Source organism: Symphalangus syndactylus, chromosome 5 (genome assembly GCF_028878055.3).
Source record: "Symphalangus syndactylus isolate Jambi chromosome 5, NHGRI_mSymSyn1-v2.1_pri, whole genome shotgun sequence".
NCBI lineage: Eukaryota > Metazoa > Chordata > Mammalia > Primates > Hylobatidae > Symphalangus > Symphalangus syndactylus.
In genome coordinates, this window is record NC_072427.2 from 148,084,131 (window position 1) to 148,103,101 (window position 18,971).

The window sequence follows — 18,971 nt, forward strand, 5'->3', positions numbered from 1 at the left end:
CCATGTTGTCCAGACTGGTCTTGAACTCCTAGGCTCCAACGATCCTCCCGCTTCGGCTTCCCAAAGTGCTAGAACTACAGGTGTGAGCCACCATGCCCGGCCATTATTTTTACTTCTGTAGAAACATGGTCTCACTATGTTGCCCAGGCTGGTCCTGAACTCCTGGCTTCAATTGATCCTTCCTCCTAAAGTGCTGGGAGTACAGGCATGAACCACCATGCCCAGCCTCTGATTCCTTTAAATGTCCCCAAAACACAGCACAAGGCCTGGCACATAGCACATTCTCAATAATTGTGGATTGAATGAATAAAAATTCAGGGGTCACAAGCTATAAGGGACTTAGTGTTGCAACTCACTGCTGAAGAAAGTAAGGAAAGCTGGGGTGAGGATCAGGGAGGAGGATGAGGTGAGAATCCAGCTGTAGGCTAGGACTGGGGGATTGGGCCAGGGAGGAACACAGACTCAAAAGCTGCACCTGGGCCAGGCGCGGTGGCTCACGCTTGTAATCCCAGCACTTTGGGAGGCCGAGGCGGGCGGATCACGAGGTCAGGAGATCGAGACCACGATGAAACCCTGTCTCTACTAAAAATACAAAAAATTAGCCGGGCGTGGTGGCGGGCGCCTGTAGTCCCAGCTACTCAGGAGGCTGAGGCAGGAGAATGGCGTGAACCCGGGAGGCGGAGCTTGCAGTGAGCCGAGATTGCGCCACTGCACTCCAGCCTGGGCGACAGAGCGAGACTCGTCTCAAAAAAAAAAAAAAAAAAAAAAAGCTGCACCTGGTCAGGGGTAGGGGCAAGGTGGGGCTTGGAGGGGGTGCATACCTCAGGTTGAGGTACTGCAATGATTTCATTTCTCTGGAGAAGCCACTCAGGGTGTCAATCTGGTTGTCTCGAAGATGCAAGGTGGTGAGATTGCTCAGATCCTCCAAGCCTTCCACCTTCTTCAGCCTGTTTTGGGCCTAGACCCCCAGGGCACAGTGGATTGATTGAGAAGGAGCAGGGATAGGGAAGAAAGAGAAGTCAGAATGAGATAAAGCAAAAGAGGAAATCCAAGAGGTAGAAAGGGAGGAGTGGAAGAAGGGAGTGGCGGTGAGTAGAGATCAGTATAGAAAGTAAAGAAGTTCAGGAGAAGCTGCCATCCCAGAGAAAGGTCAGCAGTAACCCTCTACCACTCACCCCATCAAAGCCACTTGGGATGGAGGAGATGCTTCAACCCACCCCCTACCCGGCCCAGGAGCCCCCATGCCACCACTGAGGATTGGCATCAGCACCATCCCAGAATAACGAAGCTTAAGAGTCTAAAAGACTAAATATTTCAGTGGCTTCCTTTGGTGTTATTTTATATATATATATATATATATGTTTTCATCCACAGTCCTTAGCTTATAACCCCCATAATAGCCCTTGTTGCAGTCTTTTGTTATAAAGTTGGGGGTGTGTTGGGCCTCAGGGGCGGGTCTCAGGAACTTCTCCAGCCGCCTTTTCACCTGCCCCAAGGGAAGGCTCTAATCTTCCCCCCTTCTCCCTCTTTCTGATTGTGGTTCTTTTTTTTTCTTTTCTTTTTTTTTTGAGACGGAGTCTAGCTCTGTCACCCAGGCTGGAGGGCAGTGGCACAATCTCGGCTCACTGCAAGCTCCACTTCCCGGGTTCACGCCATTCTCCTGCCTCAGCCTCCTGAGTAGCTGGGACTACAGGCGCCTGCCACCACACCCAGCTAATTTTTTTTTTTTGTATTTTTAGTAGAGACGGGGTTTCAGCGTGTTAGCCAGGATGGTCTCGATCTCCTGATCTCATGGTCTGCCTGCCTCGGCCTCCCAAAGTGCTGGGATTACAGGCGTGAGCCACCGTGCCCAGCCTCTTTTTTTTTTTTTTTTTTTTTGAGATGGAGTCTAGCTCTGCCTCCCAGGCTGGATTACAGTGGCATGATCTCAGCTCGCTGCAAACTCTGCCTCCTGGGTTCAAGCGATTCTGCTGCCTCAGCCTCCCTAGCAGCTGGGATTACAGGCGCATGTCAGCACCCTGGGCTAATTTTTGTATTTTTAGTAGGGACAGGGTTTCGCCATGTTGGCCAGGCTGGTTTCGAACTCCGGACCTCAGGTGATCCGCCCGCCTCAGCCTCCCAAAGTGCTGGGATTACAGACGTGAGCCACCGCACCCGGCCTGATTGTGGTTCTTAAGACCCTCCCCAGAGACAGCCTCCCCAATTTCCTGGGGGAAGGAATACTAACATCATGAAGCTTCCATGAAAACCCAAGAGGACTGGGTCCAGAGAGCTTCTGGGTAGCTGAACACGTGAAAGCTTTTGGAGGGTGATGCATCTGGGAAGGGCATGGAGCACCACACCCATACCCCCATACATCGCCCTAAGCATCTCTTCATCTGTATCCTTTGCCCTTGCAATAAACTGATAAAAAGCCACTCCAGAAAATTAATTAAATCCAAAGAAGAGGTGATGGGAACCAGCTTCATGTTGAAGCTGGTGTGACAGAAGTTCCAGAGGCTTGGACTTGCAACTGGTATATGTGGGCGGTGTGGGGGTCACTCTTGGGAACCGAGCCCTCAATCTGTGGGATTTGATGCTATCCCCAGGTAGACAGTGTAGGAATCAAATTAGAGATCACCCAGCTGGTGTCTACTACGTGGTGTATGGGGAGAAAGTCCCACACCTTTGGTCCCGGAAGTCTTATGTTGATGATTGTTGTGGTGGTAGTGTAAGAGCTGAAGAAAAACCCAGTCTGAGAGGAGAGTTTTCCCAAAACATTTCCACAGACTAATGTTTGTACCTCAGTTATGGTCCATTTTGCTGCTACCTGTATCAAGGTAAATCATCACTGTATTATCCACACATTATATATTATCAGCCCTGCTAGGTGGCTCTGTATCTCCACAGCATCTGGAACCAACTATGGGCTTGATAATAATACCAGTTATTATCATAATGATGAAGTTAGTAGCTGAGCCTACTAGAAAGCAGGCATCCTGACCCCCAGGACAGTGCCCTCTTCCCTGCACCACCCTCTGACCCAGTGAGCTACCAGGTAGAGGTTCTTCAGCTTAGGAAGATTGATTCCCAGGGTGCTTTCCAACTGGTTCCCCCGAAGCTCCACTGTGTGCAGGCTGATCAACTTCTGGGGGTCCAGACCTGTCACCATGTGGATGCTGTTCCCTGGGGAGGAGGGTTTCAAGAGCTCAAAGGGCCACTCCAAATGTTCAGCATTAGAGCCTGAATTTGGGGAGCCTCTAAATCATCCTACCCTGGACATTTGCAAAGCAGGGTAGATAGTGAGGAAGGCCAGCTCCAGCCTTAATACCTCTGGAGCCCTGAGGCAAGTGGTGTGGTAGGTAGTCCAAGGTCCTGATGGACATATCCACCTAAGCCTTTGAAGAGTGAATGAAGCTGCTGACATGTCTAATTCCCTCTCCTTCTTCAATTCTTTGCTCAAATGTCATCTTCTCAGTGATGGTTGTCCTAACCAATCCATTTGACATTGCCACCTGTGTCCCCCATTCCTCTTACTCTGATCTGTTTTTTTCCAAGGCACTTGTCTCCTTTTAACATGCTACATGAATTTACTTATTGTGTTTGTTGTTACTTGTTTGTCTCTCCCAACTAGAATATAAGCTATATGAGAATAGGGACGTTCCTTGTCTTATTGGCTCCTATATGGTTAGCATGTAGAACTGTCATAATGAATCATATTGCGTATCTGAATGAATGAATGAATGAATGCAGACTGCCATGTGCCCTAGCGAAAGACCATACTGCCCACTTCTGTCGGCCTCAGGCTAGGAAGGAAAGAATCTTGTGTAGCCCATCCTAAAGACCCACCTTTGAGATTCAGGGTTTCAAGACGAGGATGAGAGATGCCTTCAGTGTCAGTAATCTGGTTATAAGCAAAACTAGCAATCTGCAGGTAGGGCAGTTCATTCAGCTGGGCACTTCGCAGCCGATTGCCATCAGCCTTGAGCCAGAGCAGGTGGGTGAGGTAGTTGAGTGGAGACAGGTCTGTCAGGTGGTTCTCAGAAATATCCACATAGCGCAGATGGATGTAGGAGCGCAGCAAGTAGATGTCTGTCAGGTCCCTAGGAGATGGAAGAGGGAGAAGGAACCAGGTTTAGGGTTAAGAACCCAGTGAGTACTGGCAGAGTTGCTAAAGCAGAAGGCAATATAGAGATGGCTTATAATGGGGAGAAGAATGGGCAACAGATGGTAGGGGAGAAGAAGGGTAAGGGAAGGTAGATGGGTTCTTAACAGTGGGCAGAGAGACCTGTGTCTGTGAAGGACAGAGAACCCATACTCTGAAAGACAAGGGAATCCAGCAGGAATCCCCCCATATACTCTCAGTCTTCAATTCCCCATGTCAGCTTTGATAGCTGAAGTCTCAGAGCTCCTGAAAAGTAAATTCTGTCCTTTCCTTTCCACTAGGCATGAGAAGGGTCAAACTCTCAGCCAGAACACCCAGGAATGACAGTGGGAAAGGAGACAGGGGCCCTACCGTTTCACAGTCCTCATCTGGTCCCCCCAAAACGCACCTCTCTTTAACCTCCAGCTTGACATAAGCATGAGCCAGCCCATTGCCTGTCTTACAGAGCAGAGAAAGCCCTTCCTTCATCATGTCCTCCGTGAGGGGGGTGGGCAGCCACTGCAAGTGGAAGTGGAGTAAGGCGTCTCTCCCCTGACCAACCCCGCCCCTCAGCCCTAGGACCCCCCTTGTCCAGGCTCTCACTTCCTCAGGGAACTCTTCCCCCTCTTTTCTGTAGTCCTCCCCCTCCTCTGTCTCCTTCTCGTCCTCTTCTTTCTCAGAATCACCCTGGTCTGGCTCAAAGTCTTCTAGATCATCTTCATCTGACATCTTTCTTCCCTCCTGAAAGCTCTGGAGTCAGATAAGCTCAGTCCTCCTCCTGAGAAAGAAGGTCTCATCAGCTTCTGCCAGCCTTCAGCTTCTTCATTGTCATTGACACGTGCCACTCCCATCACCCCCATGACTTCTGACCCACCAACTCTAGGCTTCTTTCCTTATCCCTGTGAACATCGCATTTTGACTCTCAACCCCCACTTCACACTTTCCACTGAGGACCGCCTCCCTTCAGGATGTCACCCACACCCCCAGGCCTTTCCTGTCCTTCACAGTGGCTCCAGCTCTCTTCCAGCAGCCGGGTGTCCCTATTTCCTGAGCTTCCCTCTCCCCCATTCTTCCCACCTCCCCCTTAAGCCATGCTCTCCAATCTTCCCTACCAATTCCTCCTCCTCCTCTCCTCTTAGCTCCCATTGCGCCATCCCTAATCCCTGCTCCATTCATTTCTTCTACTTTTCCCTCCCCACTGGGCCAATTTCCTTGGGCCCTCTGGTACACCAGCCTTAAGCGCAGTCTCCAACACTCCCACTCAATTCCCCTTAGCAAAGGGGCTCAGACCCTGTTCTGCTCAATCAGAAAGCAGTTCTGGAGAGGCCCTTGGTCCCGAGAGGGAAGGACTGTTTAGCAAGCGAGCGAGGGGAAGGAGGGGTTGTGTACTGCTGTTATGGCAACGGGGGCGGGGCACTTGGCTACTGCAGCTCGCCACCATTGAGAGCAGAGCGGCGACTACCTGATGCGCAAATCAGCCGGGGAGGGGATTGATCAGTAGTTGCCTGGTTACCAGGCCAATTTCCCGGTCCCGGGAACCCGGATGAGGCGCGGAAAGGGCGTCGGGCGCTAATTGGCTGAGGACAAAAAAAAGTGGGCAGGGCTGAGAAGAGAGAAGAGAGGGGGCGGGGCTAGTCATACGTCACCCAAGACCTTAAAGGGACCGGACATCTTCAATGCAAAAGTATTGTGAATTCAGGAAAAACTCATCCTTCGAAGCAAAAAGGACGGGGCTGAGAGGAAAAGCAAGAAACACCAAGATAAGGGGTCTTTTCCCCTTCCGCCTAATTAGTTATTTTCAGGTAGACCTTTGGAAGGTGGCTTGGTGGAGTCCAGACCCAGATACCTTAAGAACTGGGTTGGAGTCTTGGCAGATCTGCATTTACTAGCTAAATGTACCCAAGACTCTTTGTTATCTGTAGAATTAGCTTAACTATATCAACTGACAGGGATCCACTAGGAGTTATCCTGGACTGGTTTGATGCAAACCCTTTAGTGGGTGGAAGGCAGAAAATTCAATATCTGCCCACTAAAATACTCCTGATCCAACGCTGTTATATCAATAATCAACAGGAACTGGCATAGCCAAACCCAGGCACTCAGGCCTGCCTGACGTGTTGAAGGAGATGAAAAAGATGTTGAGATGCAATAAATATTTCTGGAGAGTTTGTGTGAGACATTATGTCAAACGTCTTTACAACTGATATTTAATCTCTGCAACAGTCCTGTAAGACAGACATTTGAAAGAAGAGTATACTGCGGCTCAGGGAGGTTAAGATGACACAGTTCCTGCCTGGGGAAAGGGGGATGTTACCAATCTTGTGGTATCTAATGTAAATGAAACAATGAGGTAACCAGGTAAGATGGCATGTGATTCCTTGTTAAATTGTGCCCACGGACTTTATCTAACGGCAAAGTGGTCTGATGGAAGATGTGGTGGACAAGAAATCAGGAATTATTATATTACCTCCTGCCCAGGCCAGCTTGGAGGAATGTGGTTAATAGGCAAATCTGTTTACTTGGTGTCATGGAACCAGTAGGGACTTTAAAGTCAGAGCCACCAGCTTCAGAACCCGTCTCTACTACTTAATACCTGTGTGTCCTTCAGCAGGTTATGAAATCTTACTGAGGTCTAATTTCCACAGTTGTGAAATGGGGATTACAATGTCCACCTGTAAGGATTGTTAAGGGATTAAAAGAGATAATGTGGGTAAATCGCCTTGCACTTAGTTGACCCTTAGTAAACATTTTCCTGCTCCTCCCCACCCCTGGCCTGTGTCCTCGGTACTGGGGTTGCTGTGAGGAAAAAGAAATAATAAATATGAAAGCACTCTGAAGAGTTAGATGTGCTATACAAATGAAACTTATTGTATTGTTGGAGTGTGAAGAAGGGAAAAATCCATGTGGTTTGATGTAGTCAAAAGAAATGGATGTGATTTTCCTTGGCCAAGAAGAAAGAGGAAGACACATTAGATGGGAAGAAAAGGTGTGATGTAAGGGTTAGGAAGGTGTCCGTGAATATACACTTTTGTTATTTTGTTTTTATTTTTGTTTTGAAATAGAGTTTCCCTCTGTCGCCCAGGATGGAGTGCAGTGGAGCAATCATAGCTCACTGCAATCTCCACCTCCTGGGCTCAAGCAATCCTTCTGTCTCAGCCTCCTGGGTACCTGGGACTACAGGTGTGCGCCACCATGCCCAGTTAATTTTTTTGTATTTTTTGTAGAGACAAGGTTTTGCCATGTTGCCCAGGCTAGTCTCAAACTCCTGGGCTCAAGCAATCTGCCTGCCTCGGCCTTCCAAAATGCTGGGATTACAGGCATGAGCCACTGTGCCCTGCCACACTTTTGTTAAGCACTTAATCTGTCCCCGGCTCTAAATGCTTGGTGCTCTGGGACAGTAAAGCACAGAAGTCCTTATCTTTTATCTTCAAGAGGTGTACAGTTCAGTGACAAGATCAAGTACACAAGTAATTCAATATAATGAGACATGTTATAATAATCATACCCAACATTTATAGAGCTTTTACTAAGTGCTAGGGATCATTGTATAGTATATGCATATACATGATATCATATATTCAGGGCAGAGATTTCAGACGCAGGAATCACCTCTGGTAATGCTTGGAGAAAAAAGAGCTCAATGCCTGTGCAAAGAAAGCAGGTGGTTCTGCTGGCTGGAACAGTAGGTGCAGTGGGGGATTGGAATATGGTAGAAGCATTAAACAGACTTGGATCACACTGAAGGATCTGGACTTTATCCTGAAAGCTGTGGGGAGCCATTGAAGGTTTTATTTTGTGTTTAGTTGGCAAGGACTGAAGTTACACTGTGTAATGAGAGCTAGATACTCCACAACATCCTTGATATTTTTCCCCCATTGGCTGGTCTAGATAGTCTCTTTCAATTATAAAAGTAATATTTAGCCGGGCGCGGTGGCTCACGCCTGTAATCCCAGCACTTTGGGAGGCCGAGGCGGGCGGATCACGAGGTCAGGAGATCGAGACCATCCTGGCTAACACGGTGAAACCCCGTCTCTACTAAAAAATACAAAAAATTAGCCGGGCGAGGTGGCAGGCGCCTGTAGTCCCAGCTACGCGGGAGGCTGAGGCAGGAGAATGGCGTGAACCCCGGGGGGCGGAGCCTGCAGTGAGCCGAGATCGCGCCACTGCACTCCAGCCTGGGTGAAAGAGCGAGACTCCGTCTCAAAAAAAAAAAAAAAAAAAAAAAAAGTAATATTTAGGCTGGGCGCGGTGGCTCACGCCTGTAATCCCAGCATTTTGGGAGGCCTAGGCGGGTGGATCACCTGAGGTCAGGAGTTCAAGACCAGTCTGGCCAATACGGTGAAACCCCGTCTCTACTAAAAATACAAAAAATTAGCCGGGGTGGTGGCGCACACCTGTAATCCAGCTACTCGGGAGGCTGAGACAGGAGAATCGCTTGAACACGGGAGGCAGAGGTTGCAGTGAGCCGAGATCGTGCCACTGCACTCCAGCCTGAGCAACAAGAGTGAAACTCCGTCTCAAAAAATAAAAATAAAAATTAGCCAGGCGTTGTGGCTTGTGCCTGTAGTTTCAGCTACTTGGGAGGCTGAGACACGAGAATCGCTTGAACCCAGGAGGCAGAGGTTGCAGTGAGCCGAGATCACGCTACTGCACTCCAGCCTGGGCAACAGATCGAGACTCTGTCTCGAAAAAAGAAAAAAAAGCCAGGCACTTTGGCTCATGCCTGTAATCTCAGCACTCTGGGAGGCCAAGGTGGGCGGATCACTTAGGGCAGGAGTTCAAGACCAGCCTGGCCAACATGGCGAAACTCTGTCTCTACTGAAAATACAAAAATTCGCCGGGTGTGGTGGCAGGTGTTTGTAATCCCGGCTACTCCAGAGGCGGAGGCAGGAGAATCGCTTGAACCTGGGAGCAGGAGGTTGCAGTGTGCTGACATCGCACCACTGCACTCCAGCCTGGGCAACAGAGTGAGACTCAGTCTCAAAAAAAAATAAAAAAGAAAAAGAGATTTTTAGATTAGATTAGGGTTTCTTTTTTTCTAATTATTCAATTCTAATGTCTTGGGCTTCTTTCATGTCACTAAGTGTAGGGACCAGCCCCACAGGGTCGGTGGGTCTCTCCCCATGTGCGGCGACGAGAGAGTGTAGAAATAAAGACACAAGACGAAGAGATAAAGGCAGCTGTGTGGGGAAAAGAAAGAGAGATCAGCCTGTTACTGTGGCTATATAGAAGGAAGTAGACATAAGAGACTCCATTTAGTTCTGTATTTGAGATGCTGTTAATCTGTGACCCTACCCCCTACCTTGTCCTTGCAAGAGACATGTGCTGTGGTGACTTAAGGTTAAAAGGATTTTGGGCGGTGCAGAATGTGCTTTGTTAAACAAGTGCCTAAAGGCTGCTTATGGTTAAAGGTCATCACCATTCTCTTAAATCTAGAGAAAAGAAAAACATTTGTCTCCTGCCCCTCCCTGGGAGATGGAACATCTCCAGGTAAAACCCTTTGTGTGCTTTGTTTACTGAGTAAGGAGAAAACTGCCTTTAGGAATAAGGTGGGGCTTGCTGGAGCAATACTGCTAAAAGGTTTATGGAGATGTTCGCATATGCATCTCAAGGCACAGCATTTTCTTTTAAACTTATTGATGTTACAAGGATTTTTTGTTCATATGTCTTACTGCTGATTTCCTCCCTACAATGATCCTATTGTCCAGTCACTCCCTTATCTTTTTTTTTTTTTTTTTTTTTTTTTTTTTTTTGAGACGGAGTCTCCCTCTGTCACCCAGGCTGGAGTGCAGTGGCGCGATCTCGGCTCACTGCAAGCTCCGCCTCCCGGGTTCACGCCATTCTCCTGCCTCAGCCTCTCCGAGTAGCTGGGACTACAGGCGCCCGCCACCACGCCTGGCTAATTTTTTGTATTTTTAGTAGAGACGGGGTTTCACCGTGGTCTCGATCTCCTGACCTCGTGATCCGCCCGCCTCGGCCTCCCAAAGTGCTGGGATTACAAGCGTGAGCCACCGCGCCCGGCCACTCCCTTATCTTTTTGATGGTAAAGATAATTATGAATAAATACTAAGGGAACTCAGAGGCCGGGGCCCATGTGGGTCCTCTGTAAGCACAGCACCGGTCCCCTGGGTCCCGCTTTTCCTTCTCTACACTTTGTCTCTGTGTCTTATTCCTTTTCTCAAGTCTTTCGTCCCACCTAACGAGAAGCACCCACAAGTGTGGAGGGGCAGGCCACCCCTTCATCTGGCGCTCAACGTGGAGGCGCTTTTCTCTAAGGTGAAGGTACGCTGGAGCGTGGTCATTGAGGACAAGTCGACGAGAGACTCCCGAGTACATCTACAGTCAGCCTTGCGGTAAGCTTGTGCGCTCGGAAGAACCTAGGGTAACAATGGGGCAAACTAAAAGTAAATATGCCTCTTATCGCAGCTTTATAAAAATTCTCTTAAAAAGAGGGGGAGTTAAAGTGTCTACCAAAAATCTAAATACACTCTTTCAAACAATAGAACAGTTTTGCCCATGGTTTCCAGAACAGGGAACTTTAGATCTAAAAGATTGGGAAAAAATTGGCAAAGAATTAAAACAAGCAAGTAGGGAAGGTAAAATCATTCCACTTACAGTATGGAATGATTGGGTCATTATTAAAGTAGCTTTAGAACCGCTGCAAACAGAAGAAGATAGCGTTCCAGTTTCCGATGTCCCTAAAAGCTGTGCAGTAGATTGTGAAAAAGAGGCAGGGATAGAGTCCCGGAAAAGAAAAGAAAGTTCACACTGTAAATGTGTAGCAGAGCCGGTAATGGCTCGGTCAACGCAAAATGTTGACAATAATCAATTACAGGAGGTAATATATCCTGAAACGTTAAAATTAGAGGAAAAAGATCCAGAATTGACAGAGCCATCAGAGTCTAAACCACGAGGGCCAACTCCTCTTACAACAGCTCAGATGCCTGCAACCTTAGAACCTCAAATGCAGGTTAAACAAGTACAGGTCCGAAGAAATAGGACTGCCAATCCTCCAATTAACATAGATGCAGATCAACTATTAGGAATAGGTCAAAATTGGAGCACTGTTGCCAGATATCAGTCCTTTTCTATAAAAATGCTAAAAGAGATGAAAGAAGGAGTAAAACAGTATGGACCCAACTCTCCTTACATGAGAACATTGTTAGATTCCATTGCTCATGGACATAGACTCATTCCTTACGATTGGGAGATTCTGGCAAAATCATCACTCTCACCCTCTCAATTTTTACAATTTAAGACTTGGTGGATTGATGGGGCACAAGTACAGGTCCGAAGAAATAGGACTGCCAATCCTCCAATTAACATAGATGCAGATCAACTATTAGGAATAGGTCAAAATTGGAGCACTGTTGACCAACAAGCAATAATGCCAAATGAGGCCATTGAGCAAATCAGGGCTATCTGCCTTAGGGCCTGGGAGAAAATCCAAGACCCAGGAACCGCCTGCCCTTCCTTTAATACAATAAGACAAGGCTCTAAAGAGCCATACCCTGATTTTGTAGCAAGACTTCAAGATGCTGCTCAAAAGTCAATTACCGATGAGAATGCCCGTAAAGTCATAGTGGAGTTGATGGCGTATGAAAACGCCAATCCGGATTGTCAATCAGCCATTAAGCCATTAAAAGGAAGGGTTCCCGCAGGATCAGAGGTAATCTCAGAGTATGTTAAAGCATGCGATGGAATTGGAGGAGCTATGCATAAAGCTATGCTTAAGACTCAGGCAATCACAGGAGTTGCTTTAGGAGGACAAGTGAAAACATTTGGGGGAAAATGTTATAATTGTGGTCAAATTGGTCATCTAAAAAAGAATTGCCTAGTCACAAATAAGCCAAATATAACTACTCAAGCTACTACAACAGATAAAGGGCCACCTGGCCTATGTCCAAGATGTAAAAAGGGAAAACATTGGGGTAATCAATGTCGTTCTAAATTTGATAAAAATGGGCAACCACTGTCGGGAAACGAGAGGAGGGGCCAGCCTCAGGCCCCGCAACAAACTGGGGCATTCCAAATTCAACCCTTTGTTCCTCAGGGTTTTCAGGAACAACAACCCCCACTGTCGCAAGTGTCTCAGGGAATAAGACAGTTATCACAATACAGCAATTATCCCCCGCCACAAGTGGCAGTGCAGCAGTAGATTTGTGTACTTTACAAGCAGTCTCTGCTTCCAGGGGAGCCTCCACAAAAAATCCCCACAGGGGTATACGGCCCATTGCCTGAGGGGACTGTAGGACTAATCTTAGGAAGATCAAGTTTAAATCTAAAAGGAGTTCAAATTCATACTGGTGTGGTTAATTCAGACTATGAAGGCGAAATTCAATTGGTTATTAGTTCCTCTATTCCTTGGTGTGCCAGTCCAGGAGACAGGATCGCTCAATTATTACTCCTACCTTATATTAAAATTGGAAACAGTGAGATAAAAAGAACAGGAGGGTTCGGAAGCACTGATCTGGCAGGAAAGGCTGCATACTGGGCAAGTCTGGTCTCTGAGAGCAGACCTGTGTGTAAGGCCATTATTCAAGGAAAACAGTTTGAAGGGTTGGTAGACACAGGAGCAGATATCTCTGTAATTGCTTTAAATCAGTGGCCAAAAAATTGGCCTAAACAAAAGGCTGTAACAAGACTTGTCGGCGTAGGCGCAGCTTCAGAAGTGTATGAAAGTACAATGATTTTACATTGTTTAGGGCCAGATAATCAAGAAAGTACTGTTCAGCCAATGATTACTTCAATTCCTGTTAATCTATGGGGTCGAGATTTGTTACAATAATGGGGTGCAGAAATCATTATGCCCGCTCCATTATACAGTCCCATGAGTCAAAAAATCATGACTAAGATGGGATATATACCAGGGAAGGGATTAGGAAAAAATGAAAATGGCATTAAAGTCCCAATTGAGACTGAGAAAAATCTACAAAGAAAAGGAATAGGGTATCCTTTTTAGGGGCGGCCACTGTAGAGCCTCCTAAACCCATTCCATTAACTTGGAAAGCAGAAAAACCGCTATGGGTAAATCAGTGGCCGCTACCAAAGCAAAAACTGGAGGCTTTACACTTATTAGCAAAGGAACAATTAGAAAAGGGACACATTGAGCCTTCATTCTCACCCTGGAATTCTCCTGTATTTGTAATTCAGAAAAAGTCAGGCAAATGGCGTATGTTAATGGACTTAAGAGCCATAAACGCTGTAATTCAACCCATGGGGCCTCTCCAACCTGGATTGCCCTCTCCGGCCATGATCCCAAAAGACTGGCCTTTAATTATAATTGATCTTAAGGATTGCTTTTTTACCATTCCTCTGGCAGAGCAAGATTGTGAAAAATTTGCCTTTACTATACCAGCCATAAAAAATAAACAACCAGCCACCAGGTTTCAGTGGAAAGTATTACCTCAGGGAATGCTTAATAGTCCAACTATTTGTCAAACTTTCGTAGGCCAAGTCCTTCAACCAGTTAGAGACAAATTTTCAGATTGTTGTATCATTCACTATATTGATATTTTATGTGCTGCAGAAACAAGAGACAAATTAATTGACTGTTACACATTTCTGCAAGCAGAGGTTGCCAACGCAGGACTAACAATAGCATCTGATAAGATCCAAACCTCTGATCCTTTTCATTATTTGGGGATGCAAATAGAAAATAGAAAAATTAAGCCACAAAAAATAGAAATAAGAAAATACACGTTAAAAACACTAAATGATTTTCAAAAATTGTTAGGCGATATTAATTGGATTCGGCCAACTCTAGGCATTTCTACCTATGCCATGTCAAATTTGTTCTCTATCCTAAGAGGAGATCCAGACTTAAATAGTAAAAGAATATTAACCCCAGAGGCAACAAAATAAATTAAATTAGTGGAATAAAAAATTCAGTCAGCGCAAATAAATAGAATAGATTCTTTAGCTCCACTCCAACTTTTAATTTTTGCCACTGCACATTCTCCAACAGGCATCATTGTTCAAAATACTGATCTTGTGGAGTGGTCATTCCTTCCTCACAGTACAATTAAGACTTTTACATTGTACTTGGACCAAATAGCTACATTAATTGGTCAGACAAGATTACGAATAATAAAATTGTGTGGTAACGACCCAGACAGAATAGTTGTTCCTTTAACCAAGGAACAAGTTAAACAAGCCTTTATCAATTCTGGTGCATGGCAAATTGGCCTTGCTGATTTTGTGGGAATTATTGATAATCATTACCCAAAAACAAAAATCTTCCAGTTTTTAAAATTGACTACTTGGATCTTACCTAAAATTACCAGACATGAACCTTTAGAAAATGCTCTGACAGTATTTACTGATGGTTCCAGCAATGGAAAAGCGGCTTACACAGGGCCAAAGGAGTGAGTAATCAAAACTCAATATCAATCAGCTCAGAGGGCAGAGTTGATTGCAGTCATTACAGTGTTAGAAGATTTTAATCAACCTGTTAATATTATATCAGATTCTGCATATGTAGTACAGGCTACAAGGGATGTTGAGATAGCTCTAATTAAATATAGCATGGATGATCAATTAAACCAGCTGTTCAATTTGTTACAACAAACTGTAAGAAAAAGGAATTTCCCATTTTATATTACTCATATTCGAGCACATACTAATGTACCAGGACCTTTAACTGAAGCAAATGAAAAAGCTGACTTACTGGTATTCTCTGCATTCATAAAAGCACAAGAACTTCATGCTTTGACTCATGTAAATGCAGCAGGGTTAAAAAACAAATTTGATGTCACGTGGAAACAGGCAAAAAATATTGTACAACATTGTACCCAGTGTCAAGTACTACACCTGCCCACCCAAGAGGCAGGAGTTAATCCCAGAGGTCTGTGTCCTAACGCATTATGGCAAATGGATGTTACCCATGTACCTTCATTTGGAAAATTATCATATGTTCATGTAACAGTTGATACTTATTCACATTTCATATGGGCAACATGCCAGACAGGAGAAAGTACTTCCCATGTTAAAAAACATTTATTATCTTGTTTTGCTGTGATGTGAGTTCCAAAAAAAATTAAAACTGACAATGGACCAGGTTATTGTAGTAAAGCTTTCCAAAAATTCTTAAATCAGTGGAATATTACACATACAACAGGAATTCCTTATAATTCCCAAGGACAGGCCATAGTTGAAAGAACTAATAGAACACTCAAAACTCAGTTAGTTAAACAAAAAAAAGGGGGAGACAGTAAGGAGTGTACCTCTCCTCAGATGCAGCTTAATCTAGCACTCTATACTTTAAATTTTTTAAACATTTATAGAGATCAGACTACTACTTCTGCAGAACAACATCTTACGGGTAAAAAGAACAGTCCACATGAAGGAAAACTGATTTGGTGGAAAGACAACAAAAATAGGACATGGGAGATAGGGAAGGTGATAACCTGGGGAAGAGGTTTTGCTTGTGTTTCACCAGGAGAAAATCAGCTTCCTGTTTGGATACCCACTAGACATTTGAAGTTCTACAATGAACCCATCAGAGATGCAAAGAAAAGCGCCTCCACGGAGACGGAAACACCGCAATCGGGCACCATTGACCCGCAGGATGAATCAAGTGGTGATATTAGAAAAACAGATGAAGTCACCACGCACCAAGAAGGCGGAGCTGCCAACCTAGGCACAGTTAAAGAAGCTGACACTGTTAGCTAGAAAAAGTCTAGCTAGCACAAAGGTGACACAAACCTCAGAAAAAATGCTGTTTGCAGCTTTAATGGTTGTATCAACGGTGGTAAGTCTCCCCATGCCTGCAGGAGCAGCTGCAGCTAATTATACCTACTGGGCCTATGTGCCTTTCCCACCCTTAATTCGGGCAGTCACTTGGATGGATAATCCCATTGAAGTATATGTTAATAATAGTGTGTGGGTAGCTGGTCCCACAGATGATCGTTGCCTTGCAAAACCGGAGGAAGAAGGAATGATGATAAATGTTTCCATTGGGTATCGTTATCCTCCTATATGTCTCGGGAGAGCACCAGGATGTTTAATGCCTTCTATCCAAAATTGGTTGGTAGAAGTACCTACTCTGAATCCCACCAGTAGATTTACTTATCATATGGTAAGCGGTATGTCACTCAAACCACAGGTAAACTATTTACAAGACTTCTCTTATCAAAGATCATTAAAATTTAGGCCAAAAGGAAGACCTTGCCCCAAGGAGATTTCCATAGAAACAAAAGATTTAGTTTGGGAAGAATGTGTGGCCGATAGTGCCGTGATTTTACAAAACAACACATTTGGAACTGTTATAGATTGGGCACCTCGAGGTCAATTCTACCACGATTGCACAGGACAAACTCAATTCTGTCCCAGTGCACTAGTGAGTCCAACTGTTGATAGTGACTTAACAGAAAATTTAGACAAACATAGGTACAAGAAATTTCAGTCTTTCTACCCTTGGAAATGGGGAGAAAAGGGAACCTCTACTCCAAGACCAAAAATAATAAGTCCGGTTTTTGGTCCTGAACATCCAGAATTATGGAGGCTTACTGTGGCTTCATACCACCTTAGAATTTGGTCTGGGAACCAAACTATAGAAACAAGATTATAAAGCATTTTACTCTATCAACCTAAATTCCAGTCTAACAGTTCCTTTACTAAGTTGTGTAAAACCCCCTTATATGTTAGTCATAGGAAATGTAGTTATTAAACCAGACTCCCAAACTATAACATGTGAAAATTGCAGATTGTTTACTTGCATTGATTTGACTTTTGATTGGCAGCACCGTATTCTGCTTGTGAGAGCAAGAGAAGGCGTGTGGATCCCTGTGTCCATGGATCGACCATGGGAGGCCTCGCCATCCATTCATATTTTGACTGAAGTATTAAAAGGCATTTTAAGTAGATCCAAAAGATTCATTTTTACTTTAATTGCAGTGATTATGGGATTGATTGCAGTCACAGCTACAGCCGCTGTGGCAGGAGTCGCATTGCACTCTTCTGTTCAGACAGTAAGCTTTGTTGACAATTGGCAAAAGAATTCCACAAGGTTGTGGAATTCACAATCTGGTATCAATCAAAAATTGGCTAATCAAATTAATGACCTTAGACAAGCTGTCATTTGGATGGGAGATAGGCTCATGAGCTTGGAACATCCTTTCCAGTTACAGTGTGACTGGAATATGTCAGATTTTTGTATTACACCCCAAGTTTATAATGAGTCTAGACATCACTGGGACATGGTAAGACGCCATTTACAGGGAAGAGAAGATAATCTCACTTTAGACATTTCTAAATTAAAAGAACAAATTTTTGAAGCCTCTCAGAGTCACTTAAATATTGTGCCTGGAGCTGAGGCATTAGATCAAGTGGCAAAAAATCTTTATGGATTAAACCCCACGACTTGGATTAAGTCTATTGGAAACTCTACTGCAGTAAATTTTGGAATTATGTGTCTCTGTTTAATCGGTTTGTTTTTAGTGTGCCGGACCAGTCGAAGAATCCTGCGCCAAAATCGAGAGAACGAACAAGCCTTCATCGCCATGGCACATTTATATAGAGGGAAAGGGAAGGAGAATGTTGCGGGAAGTCAGGGACCTTGAACTGAGGGACTGGCTGAAGCCACAGCAGAAAAACATAAAATATGAAGATTTCATGGACATTTTATTAGTTCTCCAAAATTTATACTTTTGTAATATCTTATGTCTTTAATCTCTTAATCCCATCATCTTCTTTGTAAGCTGAGGAGGATATATGTCACCTCAGGACCCTGTGATGAACACAAATTGTTTGTAGAGGACGCATGTTTGAACAATACGAAAACTGGGCATCTTGAAAAAAGAACGAGATAACAGCCGTGTTCAGGAAACAAGGGAGGTAACCTTGAACTGGCCGCCGGTGAGCCGGACGGAACAGAGCCATATCTTTTCTCCTTTTGCACACAAATAGGAGAGATATCGCTGAATTCTTTTTTTCAGCAAGGAATATCCCTGAGAAAGAGAATGCGCTCTGAGGGTAGGCCTATAAACGACCCCCTTGGAGGCGTGCCGCCTTTTACGGTTGAAGCCGAAGGGATGAAATAAGCCCCGGCCTCCTGTAGTGCTCCCAGGCTTATTAGGATGAGGAAATTCCCACCTAATAAATTTTGGCCAGTCAGGTTGTCTGCTCTCAAACCCTATTTCCTGATAAAATGTTATCAATGACTATGCGTGCCCAAAAATTTTGTTGGCAATTTTAATTTCAATTTTAACACCGACCTGTGAACTCATCCTGCCTCCACTTGCTTTGTGATATTCTATTACCTTGTGAAGTATGTAATCTCGGTATCGTGATGACAATGGTAGTTTTGTTGAAAAGAAAAGGGGGAAATGTGGGGAAAAGAAAGAGAGATCAGCCTGTTACTGTGGCTATATAGAAGGAAGTAGACATAAGAGACTCCATTTAGTTCTGTATTTGAGATGCTGTTAATCTGTGACCCTACCCCCAACCTTGTCCTTGCAAGAGACATGTGCTGTGGTGACTTAAGGTTAAAAGGATTTTGGGCGGTGCAGAATGTGCTTTGTTAAACAAGTGCCTAAAGGCTGCTTATGGTTAAAGGTCATCACCATTCTCTTAAATCTAGAGAAAAAGAAAAACATTTGTCTCCTGCCCGTCCCTGGGAGATGGAACATCTCCAGGTAAAACCCTTTGTGTGCTTTGTTTACTGAGTAAGGAGAAAACCACCTTTAGGAATAAGGTGGGGCTTGCTGGAGCAATACTGCTAAAAGGTTTATGGAGATGTTCGCATATGCATCTCAAGGCACAGCATTTTCTTTTAAACTTATTGATGTTACAAGGATTTTTTGTTCATATGTCTTACTGCTGATTTCCTCCCTACAATGATCCTATT

The 18,971-nt window shown here is 44.8% G+C and overlaps 2 protein-coding genes across 10 annotated transcripts in view; one reads left to right on the plus strand and one right to left on the minus strand.

Moving 5' to 3' along the window:
* Window positions 1-18,971, minus strand: part of LRRC23 (leucine rich repeat containing 23) — a 57,107-nt gene that overhangs the window by 4,290 nt on the left and 33,846 nt on the right. For 4 of the 9 annotated variants that reach the window (XM_063639762.1, XM_055280850.2, XM_063639763.1 and 1 more), the window contains 5 exons: window positions 4,727-4,901; window positions 4,533-4,642; window positions 3,829-4,082; window positions 3,035-3,165; window positions 822-958 (listed from right to left, as the gene is read on the minus strand). In XM_063639762.1, the coding sequence (XP_063495832.1) occupies window positions 822-958; window positions 3,035-3,165; window positions 3,829-4,082; window positions 4,533-4,642; window positions 4,727-4,852 (758 nt within the window). In that variant the 5' untranslated portion in view covers window positions 4,853-4,901. The other 5 variants (XM_063639764.1, XM_055280848.2, XM_055280849.2 and 2 more) reach the window with 5 other exon arrangements.
* On the plus strand, window positions 16,560-17,843 carry LOC134736681 (endogenous retrovirus group K member 7 Env polyprotein-like). The gene has a single exon (XM_063639767.1). The coding sequence runs from the start codon at window positions 16,765-16,767 to the stop codon at window positions 17,683-17,685; it is 921 nt and encodes a 306-aa protein (XP_063495837.1). The 5' UTR covers window positions 16,560-16,764; the 3' UTR covers window positions 17,686-17,843.

What these genes read in the sequence shown, in the direction of transcription:
- LOC134736681 (XM_063639767.1), top strand. Translation starts at nt 16,765, where the DNA reads ATGTTAGTCATAGGAAATGTAGTTATTAAACCAGACTCCCAAACTATA.